Genomic DNA, 16,263 nt, shown 5'->3' with positions numbered 1-16,263 from the left:
ATACTCTATAGTTTATTCTAAATCATAGGAAAATAACTTTTCATAACAATTATGTGTTTTTTTTCAAAGAACATATATATACATTTCCCATGGGAAGGATTTTTAAATAATTAATTTTATTTTTTTATTCCAAATCTATCTGGATCCTTAGTCAGTTTTTAACTTTCCAGAATAAACACTCTAGACACCCTTTTGCTGTTTATTTCAGAAATATTCTTCCAAGTCCTTAAAATCATATTTAAAACTTCTTTCTTGAAGAAGTGAGAGTTGCTTAATGGATGCAATAAAAACTGGCAGTTCCAAAGGGCCTTGATATGTACAAAGCAGTAAAAAGTAACCACAAAGTTGATTAAGGAATGAGGCTTGCTGGAGCTTTTGGTCCATAAAAGGCTGTATTACGACTGTGAGCTTAGATTATATCCCTTATTTCTCATTTGCTCATAAACCACCTGCAAAGTTTCAATTCTTGCAGTTTGCTCATAAGGAACAGCTGCCAGGTATGGACATGGTGTTTCAGGAGAGATTTCTCCAACCAGGATCTAAGATCCAACGACTGATCTCCACTTTAAATACCATCCCTTTCATCAGGAACATTGCTGTGGCACTCGCAGAAATCTTTCTTCGTTGCATATGGAATTTGCTACTTCTAAACCAAGCAAACACAAAGTACAGTAAAGATGTTTCTCCTGTCACCATCTTCATTTCATTGAATGCACTGTAATAACATCTAGAGAAAGTTCTATCATACTTGACTTACACCTGTTTGTTCAGTGACCAAAGTCATGTCAGTTTTGAACAAGCAAGTTCAAAGTTAGGACCACTGCAGCACCCTCATGTTCAAAATTTAGGCACTTGGCCACAATTTACGTTTTCCATAGGTGCTTTTTTCAAGAGGCAACTGGGCTTTCTGGTTTTTCTTTGAAGACATTTTGCTTCTCATCCAAGAAAGGATATCTGCGAGACCGCCTTCTGCCGCACGAATCCCAGTGGCCGGTTAGGTCCCACAGAGTTGGTCTTCTCTGGGTCCTGTCAACTAAACAATGCCGTCTGGCGGGACCCAGGGGAAGAGCCTTCTCTATGGCGGCTCCAACCCTCTGGAATCAACTCCCCCCAGAGATTAGGACTGCCCCCACCCTCCTTGCCTTTCATAAACTCCTTAACACCCACCTCTGTCATCAGGCTTGGGGAAACTGAGACATCCCCCCCCTTGCCTATGTAACTTTCTGCATGATATGACTGTGTGTATGTATTTTATCTATTGGGGTTTTTTTTAAAAGACTTTTTAATGTAAAACTGTTATTTTAGATTTTAATTATTAGATTTGTTACCATGTATTGTTTTTATCACTGTTGTGAGCCGCCCCGAGTCTACTTAGAGGGGCGGCATACAAATCTAATAAACAATAATAATAATAATAATAATAATAATAACAACAACAACAACAACAACAACAACAACAACAACAAAGCTTATTCAGCTCAAAGATCCCAGTTGCCCCTTGAAAAAAGCACCTTTGGGACAACCATGACCTGGATAACTGAGAATCTCCATAGACATTTGCACTTATGACTACAGAAGTGTTACAGCTCCCATCTCCCATTTACTTCCCCTACCTATAGTACTGTATATCCTTTGAGCTCTCTGCACTTCATAGCTCCTGGTACCCTAGCTTATCTTTACTGTCTTTTTCGTCCTGCTGCTGATCAAACATGTCTGGCATGATGCTTTATGAGGCAGTGGTTGGCCACGGGAGGCTTTCTTCCCAAGGCCACACGCTGTGGTTTTCTTTCAATATTTAGAAAAGATGTCCCACATGATTTCCTCATTAAGGGCCAGGGTGGGCATGTTACCTTAGCAGAGGGAGAAAGAAGACAGTGAAGGTCAGATCACACAGCACTGGGACACCACAGGGCCTCACAGTGCTGGGTGGCAATGGCAACTGTGAGTGGCACCTGGGGTTTGGCTGGCTGAACTGCTGGATCCTGATGGATTTCATGTTGCCAAGGACTTCTGTGAAGGACTTCAAAAAGAATTCGCTTGAGGTACGAAGCCTACTTCTTCACAAAAGGTTCTTCACAATATAAACTCTTTGTGCTACACCGTTAGAGCTCTCTAGGTGACCCTTCATAGTGTAAAGCCCACCTCTTTGCAGATGCCCTTTCACAGAAACCCTTTGTGCCATTAAAAAAGGCTCTTTTCACTGTGCTGTTGAAGTACCTTAGGAAGCTTTTTGTACCACAAAAATGCCTCTTTGCATTGTGCTGCTGGGTCAGGTTGGGGCTGGGCTTTGTATGCAAAAGGCTTTGCAGGAAACCCCAGCATAGCCTAGCAGCACAGTACAAAGGAGCTTCTTGTTGCATCATTGTCCAAAGATGAGGTAAGCCAAGAAACCATTTTGTGCCACACTGCTGAGTCAGGCTAAGGCAGCTAAGGCTGCCAGGGGTTAGGGTTATGGGGGAAACAGACAAAGATAAAAGAATCAGACTGAAGAATCACATCATTCGGTTTAACTAGTGCCTCTCACCTCTAAATTGTGATTTATTGAAAAACAACAGGGATGGACTACTGCCCGGTCGGGGGGGGGGGAAACACAGTGGTGTAGCAAAAATGGAGCTCCACTCCAGAGCACCCAATTTGCACTGAAAGATGTTGAAAGAAAATGCAGGGGATCCTGTATAAGCCACACCCACAGTGTGGTAGTAAAACGTTTGGTAGCCCTTCACTGTCTATACAATACAGAAGCACAGTACAGTACATCCTTTCATCTCCACTGTGTTCTTGAAGTTTACATTTCCCATTGCTTAACATTTCATGATATCTTCAATACCAGATATTCAAGTTATAAAAGAAACAGATAGCATGTATCTTAAGTTTATAACTTAATAATAACTGCCATACAGTAATTAAATTTAAATGCTGTCACCTTGCTACCTTCATCCATAAGAAAATGCTGGCTACTCTGTAACATTTTGATTAAAGCCAACCAAACAGAAACTGATAAGCATTAAGGAATATTGGAAATTAATTATATAATGTTCTGTCTGGGTGGCCCCAGACTTCAACACCAACTGGAAAAAGCAGCCAGACACGCTGGTAAAAGCAAAAGCACTTTATAGTTTGAAAAATAAACACAGAGAAAAACCTGTTCTTCCCAACAGGCAGGCTATGAGGCTTCACAGCAAAGTCCTGACGGCCAGACAATACAGCAGACTTCTTGCTGGCACACACACCACTGTAGAGAATAAGCCCCCACGCCTTTTTCCCCAAGGTTTCAGCCTTCAAGGCCACAAGTCAGAATCAGAGACGCCAAAGATCACAGCCAGGTCCCAGGACTCCCAAAGATAATACTCCACAAGACAGGAAGGGTGGGTCTGCCTTTTCAGCCTTTCTGGGGAGAACCACACCCAAACCCAGCTGTTACCTATTTAGGACTGGAAGTACCTGGCTAATTGTCCCCTTCGTTGTTCTGCTTTTCTCTGCCTGTGATCGATGATGGCTTGAGCATTTTCATCTAAGGACTCCAGGCTGCTTGCTGGGGAGAACTCCACCCCGGGGGACTCTGGCTGTTCTCCCTTTCCCTCGGCCTGATATTCCTCCTCCCCTTCTGCCTGGGCCTCCTCCTCCTCCTCCTGTTCCTCATCCTCCCCCTCTGAGCAGGGAGCCGGCAGAGGTTCAGCCGTTCCGTGAGGAGCCTCAGACGGAATCACAACATATAAGTAATGATATTCTGCACAAGATCACTACTTCTCTTCTGGGTTGATACCATTGTAGGCAACTGATTTATCCAAATTTGCCTTCCATATCACTTGCTTTTGTCCTATCTGTACTGGAAGGTCTTATATGCAATGAATCACCTTCTGTCATTAAAAAAAAATATTCAGGGCAGCTTAAGCGCTTATTGATTGGGAATTTTTATAATGCTCAAAATGGAGGCATCCTCATATCTCTACAGGTATTTAAAATGAATTGAATTAAACATAGGCTTAAAAGTCTCTAGTGATTTTTGTTAACTTCTTTGGGTTTAATTAAAACATCTGTGCACTTTTAATTTATCGATTCATCCAACTCATATGTCATGATTTTTAAGACACCCCAGCACGCTCTGCATCATTTTTAACCCAATTTCCACTTAGCTAAAGCAATTAAATTCACCCTGGATTAATTAAAGCATCCATACTTTAGTGCTTAAGTCAGCGTGTGCTGCTTTCCCCACATGGTTTTTGAATATTAGGGATTTAACACACCTGATGAGTTTTTTGTCCTATGATTCTCTGCCTTGCCTGCTAACACCTAGTTAGCTTGATAGCACAGGAGAGTAAACTTTTCAGATATTGTATTTCTAGCCCAACTCTCATTAGTATGATGAGAACTTTGAACCTTTGTTCCCAAAAATCAGGGATATAAGAGAATATACAGTACATCTTTCTGCAAAATATATTGATGGATAGCAAAAGTACAGAAGTATTATTATAAGAGATGAGAGAACTCTCAATTCAGTGTTAAATATTTATTTAGGAATTTGTATAATAAGACAAAAAGCTCCTGGATAATTAGAGAGATTCTACAATGCGCCAATTACCTAAAGACATGAGGCTTTCTCCTCCGTTAGATGTATTCAGGTGGCGGCTAGTCATTCCCTGGATGCTTTATACTGAGCTTTACACTGAGAAATAATATTATATTCAGCGACCTAAATGGTTTCATCCAGTGTTTTGATTTTTTGGTTCTTGTGTTTTCTATCTACTTAGTTAATCTTTGGCACTTGGGTCCAGCTACAGCTATTTCAGGATCGGGTGGAGAATTTTGGTTTGGGAAATTATACTAATGTCCCAGTTGGATTGTCAGGACCAGCTTGTGACAAAGTGCTTGTCATTTATGTTGGTTAAACTATATTGTATTCATTTGGATGTCCTACTTTCCCCCATATAAACCTTAACAATCTTAGTAGCCAATTATTTGAAATAAGTCTGTATTTTACTTTAAGAACTTTGTGGGGGTTTAATTCCACACATTTTTATTGATAGCCTATTTGGTGTGATGGTTAAGACATCAGCCTAGAAACTGAGGGTTAAGAATTCTAGCTCTGATTTAGGTGGCCTTGAGCCAACCATTTTATCAGCCCTAGGAAGCAGGCAATGGCAAATAATTTCTGAAATCTTTCCAAGAAAATAGCAAGGACTGGCCCAGGCAGTTGCCTGGAGTCAAGACTGACTTGAATCAGAATCAAAAACAAAAATAACCTTTCTTGTGGAAAATAGTTTATAAAGTAAAAGACCTTTTCTTAAAAAAAATCTCATAGCTGGATCATTGTCTTTTTCCGAAGTAAAGCTGGTATTAATTTTGCAATGATTCTGACACTAGGTAAACTTTCTCTATTTGCCTAAATACTTTAATTAAGGTAAGTCTATTGGCTGTGTTGCTCTCTAGTGGCAATTACGACAGTGTTGTTTATTGACTTATTAGTTGTCATACTATTTGGCTTTATTTGGCTGATTATTCATGTATTGCACATATCCTGGTATCTGTAAGAATAAAGACCAAGTTAGACAGATAATCCTCTTCAAAAGAACTTGAAGAGCTAAAAGAACATCATCTTTCAAAGAATTTGTCTTTTTAGGTCTAAGCAAAGAAAGGATATGCTATACTTTAAACTCTTTTATGCTGCATACTGTGATTAGATGTCCAAATCTTAAGAAAATGCAATATCACAATAGGAAAAAAGGAGATTAGGAAACACTATCTGATGTTTCTCTCCTTAGAGAAAATATATCCAATATCATACCACCAGCAGTTTAATTCCTATTAAAGGGATGATCTGGTCTGACTTATTGGAGATGGAGATTTAATTATCCTCTTGAGGAGGGATTCTCAGTGGGTCAGCATGAAAAGTACTAACAATATATTTATTGCATGTCAGTCCATACTTCTATTTATTGCATGTCAGTCCAGTGGTTTGAAAAATAATTAACTTCTTCCTTCATAGTCCTTTAATTCAAAGATAGGAGCATGAGAATTTGCCTTCCAGTAATAAGTAGAGCCCTTCTTCCCATTCCCATACACACATTTAAACTTTGTGTGCAACAGTAGCAATTTATACCTCCTTCTTGACCTTTGCCCAGTTAGATGGGACTAGTTGCTTGTTAAAAAAGGATCTCCTTTTTTTAATTGTAGATTATATACAATTAACCTCTCCCCTTTTCTAAGAGGTCTGTAAGGGGCATGCATAAGCGCACCATTGTGCCTAACGTCCCTGTCCTACTATTCTATTGTCTTCTATCATTAGTTTTTATCATTACTTATCTAATGTTTTATTTGTACAAATTACCATCCTATAATTGCTTGACAAATACAGTAATACCTCATGATACGAACTTAATTGGTGCAAGGAGGAGGTTCGTAAGACGAATGGTTCGTAAGACGAAACATTGTTTCCCATAGGAAACAATGTAAAGTCAATTAATCCGTGGAACCAAAAACCCCCCCGCAAAAAAACGGCTTTCGGCGACTGCTGGGAAGCCGCGCGGCTGTTTTAAAAGGTGACAGCCGGCCTGGGGGGCTTCCCAGCACCCCCCGAACCCGGATTCGGGGTTCGGGGGGGTGCTGGCAAGCCCCCCAGGCCATCTGAGACATTTTAAAACACCCGTTCCGCTTCCCAGCTGTCTCCTGAAGCCAAACTCTAAAGCCGAACTTCCGCGTTCGGCTTCGGGAGACAGCTGCGAAGCGGCGTGGGTGTTTTAAAAGGTCGCAGCCGGCCTGGGGGGCTTCCCAGCAACCTCCCGAACCGAACCCGGGGTTCAGCAAAATTTTGCCTCTTCTTACGAACTTTGTTCGAGTTACGAACCGGCGTTCGGGAGGCTTCTGGGAAGCCCCGCCGCCCAGCTGTTACCTTTTAAAACAGCCGCGCGGCTTCCCAGCAGTCTCCGAACGCCGGTTCGTAACTCGAAAAAAGTTCGTAAGAAGAGGCAAAATTTTTCTGAACCCCGGGTTCGTACCACGAGTTGTTCGTAAGACGAGGGGTTCGTATCTTGAGGTACCACTGTATATAAATAAATAAAATCAAAATCAAAATCTTGGCAATCCTCATTATGGCAGCAACTGCTAACCAAATATGTTTCTAACAGGAAATGTAATAGTATTTTGTTCTGATGCCATCATTTTTTTAATCAAAGGAGTTTAAAAAAAAACAACTAATAATATAATTGGTTGCCCTTTTTAAAAAAAAAAAAGATGACTTGTGTCTCAATGGTGAATTCCAGGAAAAGTACTATACTGGAAGTTTGTGTTATAAGCATAAACCAGATAAAGCTATTAATGCTTTCCATTCTGTTCAGTCATTTTTTTCATTCCATACATATAGTTAGGCAATCATAGAAGTATATCACACAGAATAACTTGGTATTATTATTTATTCAAGTTATAAGATTTCTTCTTAAATAATCTAGATCTGAGATATTTTTAGTGGTCTCCCACCCAAATAACTAGCTCGTTAATTTTTTAGAGATTAACTTTATGATTATTATATTGTAGTGGTTAAGGCACCAGAATCTGTGAGTTCTAATCTCACTTTAGGCACAAAATTACTTTGGGCCAGTTGCACTCTCTTAGCCCTAGGAAGCATGCAAGGGCAAGCCACTTCTGAAATTTTCCCTGAAAAATGCAGGGATTTGTCCAGACATTCACCAGGAATTAACACTCATTTAAAGATACAAAATATTAATAATATATGAGAAGACTTATCCATTTTTGAATGGAAATGGAAAATGGCTACATGCAGTGAAGGGCTACCAAAAGTTTTACTACCACACTGTGGGCGTGGCTTATGCAGTTTCTTTCAACATCTTTCAGTGCAAATTGGGTGTTCTGGGGTGAAACTCCATTTTTGCTACCCTACTGCATTTCCTCCCCCCCTCCCCATCCCTGGCTGCATGGTATAATAATTGTGAATGGTATAACATTCCAGGTAGTTCCACTTTTTTTTAAAAAAAATCATTATTTCAAGGGGCATATATGGGTTATGGCTCTTGAAATGATCCATATGTCTGGACAAAGCTGGGTTTTTAAGAAGTTGACTTGAGTTTTCTTTTAAATCATGGAAGCTACATTAAAGTTTCTCTGAGCAATATTTAGTGTTGTGACAAGAAAGTCTGTAAATGAAGCTTTGCTTGCTTTGTTCTAATTTATCAAGGTGTGAATCACTGTACTATAGCATCTTCTAATATTATTTTGCCTTAGAATTTAGTCAATCTTTCAGAATTATAACGTATCAGTATTTTATGTACACTGAGAGCATATGCACCAAAGACAAATTCCTTGTGTGTCCAATCACACTTGGCCAATAAAGAATTCTATTCTATCGTTAATACTTAAAGTAATATTTATACTTAATGTTGTAACATCAAAATTACATAGAAAAAAATTGTCTGCAAAGATAATATTGCGATTGTCAATAGGCCCAATCATACAATATTTCTTGGAGTATAAGACGCACCGGAGTATAAGACACATCTTAGTTTTTGGGAAGGAAAATAGGGAAAAAAATAATCTGCCTAAAGGGCATTCATCAGTTAGTCTTTAGTTTTGTCAGCTTCGGCAGATTAGTCTGCTGGTTTTGAGCACTGCTGCTTGCTTTTTATCTAAAACACTTCACTTCTCTCTGTCTTCAGAGAGAGAAACAATGAGAAAAGCAGGCAAAGGGAAGATCGCTTCGCTAGCTTCACTCGTTAGCATTTTGTTAGTTCTTAATAAAGTCACAAGATTGGTTGTTAGCAAGGCACAGAAGATCAGTTCACTGTTTAGCACCTTGTTAGAGCTGAAAAAAGGTTTCTAAAGCCCAGAATCCCAGATGATTGTTGGAGGGAGCACTTAGCTAGTAAAGAACAGAAGATCACTTCACTTGTTAGCGCCTTGTTAGGACTGAAAAAAAGTTTAGTTAAAGGTACATTCAGATTATAAGATGCACCCAAATTTTCAGCCCCCTCTTGAAAGGAAAAAGGTGCATCTTAAACTCAGAAAAAATATGGTATATTATTTTATATAGTGATTTGTTAATGTAATTAATGTAATTGGTTTCAAATGATGGCAACTGTGGCAACTATGAAAATGGTTGTATTTATTGAAATAATTCTCACACTATAAAAGTTTGATTTAAATCCAACAGTGGATATTTTCTTTTTATCAAGATGAAGATGCTTCAGCAAAAATATTTTGCATCTCTAGAAACCTAAAGCCTAAATTATCTCAAATGGTAATTTAGAACAGCATGTATTGTTTTTTTTATTCAAACACCTTTTAAAGTCTATTTCTTGCTAGTAAAGTCAGCATACCTTTATACAAGTTGGATATTGACATGCTGTTTTGTTTCCTTTTTCCATTCAATTATCCAGCTGCGTGTCCAGTTCTGTGCAGCGGCAATGGACAATACACCAAAGGAGCCTGCTTGTGCTACAGTGGCTGGAAAGGGCCAGAGTGTGACATACCTATCAGCCAGTGTATTGATCCGTCATGTGGAGGCCATGGTTCTTGCATTGAAGGGAACTGTGTTTGCTCTGTAGGATACAAAGGCGAAAACTGTGAGGAAGGTAAATGCTACTATACAAACTACATTTGTTCACCTTGTATTGAGTAGAGAGGGTAAGAGGACAAAAGGAAAAATTCCATAATGCTCTGATACACAACTACTATATAATAGTCCTGGAGCAGAAGCTAAGGAATTTAGCATCGTCTGTGTTACCAGTTGGTGTGATTTGTATTTACTAGTATATGCTTCTTTCTTTCTATGTACTTAAGGATCCTAATAATTTGAGCCATTGCAAAATAACACACCACAGGTAAACCTGAGTGATTCTTTTGTTGTGGGGTCTGGATCTATCTTTTCTTTTCTTTTGGGGGTATGGATTTTATTGATTGAGCATTTTTAAAGTGCAAAATGCAGAACAAAACAAATAAAAAAGATGGTATACAAAATGACATAATTGGAAACCTATAAAAGCAAACACTTCAGTCATAATTAATTCAGAAGAAGAGGAGCCAGATTTGAAAGACTACAGGTATCCATGTCACTTAGAGGCCCCATGTAGAGTAAATTATTCTTGTTACATACAATCACATTGAATTAAAGGCAAGTAAATGGTACACAGAAAGGAAGGCAATTTAATGAATTCTAAAAAGCACTTTGTATTGAACATTTAAGTAGCTAAAGTTTTCTGCAAAAGGAGTGGGGATTGCCAGGAACAGGAGAGCAAAAAGTTTTAACTAAATTAAAATGACCAAATATGGCCAGGAGTGGGATATTTTGTGTGATTTTGTTTACAATTAATTTTTGACCCCTGTAATGTTTAAAATGGAAACCATTCCAGAAGACAGTCACTAGAAGCCAGAATCAGTTTGTCAAAGGCAGATCATGCTAGAAAAACTTTATTTAGTCACTTTGACAAAGTGAATAAATGAGTGGATGAGGAGAATGCCATGAACATCACTTACTTAGACTTTAGTAAGGTATTTGGCAAAGCAGACCATAGTCTACTTGGTAAGATAGGACAATATGGAATAGACAATATTGTGTTGTGGCATGCAATACAAAAGTTATACCCCAAAAGAATATTGATATTCTTTGATCAGCAGTTTCATGATACTGGTGTTTCCCTCTTCCGATAAATCTGTGCATGGGTGCACTGTCATGTACATGTATGCATTTGTGTGAGTGGTATAAACATATATGATCAATGTTCATAACTATTAATCAAAACTAGTTTTAAGTAAAATAGGGTAAATGAATTCATTCTTACCTGTATATACCACCCAATATCTCTGTTATGTACACACACACACACACACACACACACACAATTCTTATACTATAAAATATACAAAGGTGCAATGCAAACCTTTGTTCCTATTTTCAGTAGAAAAGAAGAAAAAAATAAAAGTGAAAATGGATGTAAGATATAAAGAAAGAGAAGGTGTCTAGGGACAGGAAAGCAAAAGGGGAGAACAAAAATGAATAGAAAGGATGCAGGGAAGAGATAATTTAAAAAGTGAAGCTCTGTGTGGGAATTTCAAAAAGTGTTAAGGGTAAATTTCCTTTCCCAAAACTAGCTAACCTTCAAAGGCACTACCATCTGTTCTTCTTTTTCCATATTATTCTTTTCATTGAATGTAAGATGGATTCTTCCTCAATTCACCAAAATTATTTGTGGAAACAAACTTGTCCTCATAGGAAAAATGCAGTATATGATAATTACATTTATGATTATTTTTTAGCTTTCCTGTACAAGCCTATTTCATCCTGTTTTTAACCTCAAACTAGTTTTCATCTCCAAGTTCTTTCCTCAAGAAAAGAAATGCTGTAAACTGTAACAGGTTTATTATCTTTGTAGGTAGTGCAATTCTTTTAGAAATTCCAGGAGGGAAAAAAAAAACTTGACATAAATGAAATGCTATTCTTATTAAAGTCTCTCTGTGACTGCTAAAGTTTGACCTCTATATATTTGGGTGTTCAGAAAGAATGAACAAATGATTTAATCAGGAGCAAGAAAGGATAAGGAATTAGAAAGATCAATGGATTTTAGAAGCATGTATAAATGAAAAACATATAAAGAACGTTCAGAAAAATGACAAGAAAGGTTAACATAGCCTTTTCCACGCATAATTTAATAAACCACGATTCAATAATATTGGCACTGTATCTTCAAAATAACTTTCATTTTGTTGGGATTATGCAAAATTCTTTAGGAGATACTAGATTAGGTGCATATAAAATAAATTCTTAGGCAATTGTTTATTAATTTAAAATGTTGATTCCATGTAACAATAGCAACAACAGCAAAACAAATAAACATATCTGATTTTTTTATTAAAGAGTAAAAAAATCTTCACTATCGATTTGTGCTTTTGAAAAGAATGGACTTAGGTTGATTCATATGCTACTTTCTAGCTATGAAATGGAATTGGATACTGTAGGTCAGCACTTTTTTTCCCGTTAGCTTTTTATTTCAGATATTCATCATAGTCATATTGTTCAAACAATTTACCTGAAATGGCCATGGCACTGAAATCGATATATGTGATACACAAATTTTTGCTGCATATACTATTGCTTTATTAAAATTGCACACACACAAAAACCCCAACACACCCTGAAATAGCTAACTTGTCAAGCTTCATTTGGTGCAATTTGAGGTAGAAAGTGAGTAAAATTAACAAATTAGGTTAGTTTAATAGTATTTTTGTTGTCAGCTTTATAAGCTGTGCAATTTTTCAAAGGTATTTAACTTTCCAAGTATAATTTTTAGCCCAAGGGAATTTTGCATGACACAGTATTGGAAAAATGCCTTGACCTTTTTTGTCCTTGTGTGACTGAACATATGTATTCTACCTTTAAGACCATTTTTAATGGTGGAAACTAACTATGAAAACTCTGTTATTAGGTTTGAGCTAATAACCCTAGCCCCAAAGATCCTATGTATTCTGAATCTCACAATGTTGATTTTCTATATATGCTAAATAATTTTAAGATCATGGACTTCAAGAAGAAACACATTCTTATGCAAGTCACTTTTCAATTCTGTGAAACTTCATAGTGTGATTGACTATTCACATGCTTACTAATTCAAATAAATGATCTTTGCAGGGGATTGGCTTTTCCCATAATATCATAGTATTCCAAAAGTTGTTTTTTTAAAAAAAGATATAATAGGTTTAATCTTATCTGGGTTACCTATGTGTAAACAATACCTATGTTAGCTACTGACCAGTAGGAAGCACTGCGGCATCGGTTTCATTTATTAGAGTACATTTTCGGCATAAGTATGCTTCGTACTAGATATTCTGTATTGAACCCTTTAACATCAGTTAAACCCACAGGCTATCCCTTGTTGATTATACACTGAATTTAATTTTATAGATATCTTGGCCTGAGAGTTCCTAACTTACAAAAGGGAGGTATTGGGGAAATTTTTCTACAATCTACATGGTCTCATATTTTTCAATCAAGACAAAAATCAATCATACAATGCACCCTACTGGTCAGTACCTAATATAACACCTAAAGCTATATGACACACACACACATCCCTTCCCAATTTAAGAGCGGAAGCTGTTGAGCACTCTGATGAGGCCCAGACCAATGGAAATCAGAAAACACTGTAGGATTAGAGGTTTTGAAATCTTTACCCAAATTTAACACACCATGTAAGAGATTGTAAAATAAACTTCTTTCTACTGAAGAACAGACACAGCAAAAATCTTCCAAGCTTATGCATAGGTTAATCACATTTTTTTGTAACTGTCATTTCAATAGTACCAGTGCCTAATTCCCAATACAGTGGTGCCTCTACTTAAGAACCTTTCTAGATAAGAACTGGGTGTTCAAGATATTTTTGCCTCTACTTAAGAACCATTTTCTACTTAAGAACCCGAGCCCAGAAAAATTTCCCAGGAAATTTGAGAGCGGCACGAACGCCTGGTCAGTTTCCTGCCATTCCCCCTTTAATACCGGCCACCTGGGCTTCCAGAGGAGCTTTTTGGTGGCGCTTAAGGAGACTTTGGCAGTCCAGAGAGAACGAAGCATTTTCCTTTCTCTGGGCACTTGGACAGGGAATAAACCTCTGCCAGCGCCCAGAGAAAAGAAACACTCCCTTCGCTCTGGGCAGCCGAGGAGTCACCACAGCTAAGGAAAGGTGCTGGCTTCAAAGCGAGCAAGCAAGAGGAGAGGGGAGTCCTTCAGCATGGGAAGGAAGAGGCAGCAGGTAGCAGCAGCAGCAGTCAGTGTATGGGAGGCAGCCTCACACAAGGTGTATTGGAGGTGCGTGCTCCTCCTCGCCACCTCAGAGTCCCTCCTTGCCCCTCAAAGTCCTCGGATAGGGGCAGCATACAAATCTAATAAATTATTATTATTAAATTATTATTATTTTTCTAAGCCTTAAAGTTTGGGATTTTTTTTATTCCCCTCACCTCACCTTATTCCTTCTGCAGTGACTCTCCTCCTCCTCTTTTTCCTTCCCCTCCTCCCACCCAAATTCCAAGCTTTTTATTTTTTCCTAATGGGTTTGCACACATTATTTGCTTTTACATTGATTCCTAAGGGAAAAATTGCTTCTACTTAAGAACATTTCTACTTAAGAACCTGGTCACGGAAAGAATTAAGTTCTTAAGTAGAGGTACCGCTGTACTTCTCTTTTTAACAATCTATTTTTTTCTATTGTAAGTGCATTATACCTTATCCCATAATATACTGAACAACAGGTTACAATTTAGCAAAATAAAGAGTAATATATACTGTACAACAGGTTACAATTTAGCAAGATAAAGAGCTTATGTCTTGTCCTATGCCTGAGCATTAATTGAACTTTAATTAGACTTTTTATTGGGGGATTTGGGCCTTCTCTATCTTATCTTATCTTATATGATTGTAGGATAAATTTGAATGTTTCATTTTGAGCTTTGGAGAAAAAAGAGATATTTATTTATTTATAACATTTATTTGCTGTCAACTCACACATGGCAACTCAAGGTGGCTTACAGGACATAAGAGCCGAGGGGGTGCAGCAGGTAGAGTGCAGTACTGCAGGCCACTAAATCTGACTGTAGATCTGTAGGTCAGCATTTCAAATCTCATCACCAGCTCAAGGTTGACTCAGCCTTCCATCCTTCCAAGGTGGATAAAATGAGGACCCAGATTGTGGAGGCAATATGCTGGCTCTGTTAAAAAGTGCTATTGCTAACATGTTGTAAGCTTCCCTGAGTAAGGAGAAGGGCGGCATAAAAAAAAAATAAAAAAATAAAAATAAATAAATAAATAAATAAATATAAAGCTAATTAATTAAATAAATACATATGATGCTTAAAGTCATGGGTGGTTAATAATTGTGCAATCTGGAATTGTATTCTTGATGTGATATCCTGGGAACAATCAATTATTAAATTGATTAATGAAAGAAAAATACATTTCTGCATGTTTTGAAAAGCATTTGGAAGTACTATAAACCTCACAGTACCTCTCTGCTATATATTAAATCAATCCAACTGCTGCCTGAGTTGGAAGTAGTTAAGTAGTGAACTCCTTAAAGAAACCACAACTCTTTTTCACTTGTGCAAAGAAGTGTGAAGAAAGGTAATAGACAGGTGCTCTTCTCATGCATCTTCCAAATCATTTTCAATCCATGAAAAGCCCTAGTGAAAAGCAGTACAACATTTAATGATGTTTTTGTTTGAAGTCCAGATAGGTAAATCAATAAAGCAAGGTTTTTTAAAAAAAAAAGAAATAACAACCCAAAATATTTATAACAAGTAGAAAGTAAATAAAAACGAACAAAATATTTCATATCTTCAATAGTTTGTTTTTATCTGAAGGGTTTGGAATATATAGCCAACTGCTGAGAAGGAAATATTAAGAAATCCTTTGCTTTAATAGTTAGTAAAACTAGAGGTTTTATTTACAACTGACATACAAAACTATTGTATGTCAGTTGTAAAAATCTGGACAACCAGGAGAATGAAGGAAGGAAGGGAGGGTTTTTGCATATCAATTACAGCAATCTGAAACAGATTGAAAAAATATGCCTGATTATGTTTGAAAATTCAATTCTTATTTTTTTTTCTTACTGATAATAGAACATAGAACTGCCCCTACTCTTCCTGCCTTCCGTAAACTCCTTAAAACCCACCTTTGCCGTCAGGCATGGGGGAATTGAAACACCTCCCCCGGGCATGTTTAATTTATACATGGTATGCTTGTGTGTGTGTCTGTTAGTATATGGGGTTCTTTTAAATCTTTAAATCTTTTAAAGTTATTTGGATTATTTATGATTTGTTCTATCTTGTTGTGAGCCGCCCCGAGTCTTCGGAGAGGGGCGGCATACAAATCTAAATAATAAATAAAATAAATAAATAGAAAACAGAATCAAAGGGTTGGAGGTCTTTTGGTCCAATCTGCTGCTCAAGGCAGGAAATTGTATGCAGTCTTGGTCAAAAGGTTGCCCAGTCTGTTTTTGAAAACTCCAGTAACAAAGCACCCACAACTCCAGGAAGCAAGCAATTCCACTGATTAATTGTTCTTACTGTCAGAAAATTTCTCCTTACTTCTAGGTTGGATGATTTAATGAGCTTTAATGAGCTTCTACCCCATACTTCTTGTGCTTTGGAGTGCTTTGGAGAATAAGTCAACCTCCTCTTCTCTGTGACAGCTCCTCAAATACTGGAAGACACTTATCATGTTCCCCGAAATTTTCTCTTCAAAGCCTAGACATACATAGCTCTCAACTATTC

The 16,263-nt window shown here is 37.6% G+C and overlaps 1 protein-coding gene across 3 annotated transcripts in view; it reads left to right on the top strand.

Annotated features, from left to right (window-relative positions):
* TENM2 (teneurin transmembrane protein 2) overlaps positions 1–16,263 on the top strand; it is a 1,054,259-nt gene that overhangs the window by 843,092 nt on the left and 194,904 nt on the right. For all 3 annotated transcript variants that reach the window (XM_070739470.1, XM_070739471.1, XM_070739472.1), the window contains one exon: positions 9,384–9,578. In XM_070739470.1, coding sequence (XP_070595571.1) covers positions 9,384–9,578 — 195 coding nt within the window. The remainder of the gene's footprint in view (positions 1–9,383; positions 9,579–16,263) is intronic.

The sequence above is a fragment of the Erythrolamprus reginae genome, chromosome 2, assembly GCF_031021105.1.
Source record: "Erythrolamprus reginae isolate rEryReg1 chromosome 2, rEryReg1.hap1, whole genome shotgun sequence".
Taxonomy (NCBI): domain Eukaryota; kingdom Metazoa; phylum Chordata; class Lepidosauria; order Squamata; family Dipsadidae; genus Erythrolamprus; species Erythrolamprus reginae.
The sequence above is the reverse complement of the archived record's forward strand: the minus strand, read 5'-3'. Positions and strand labels throughout refer to the sequence as shown.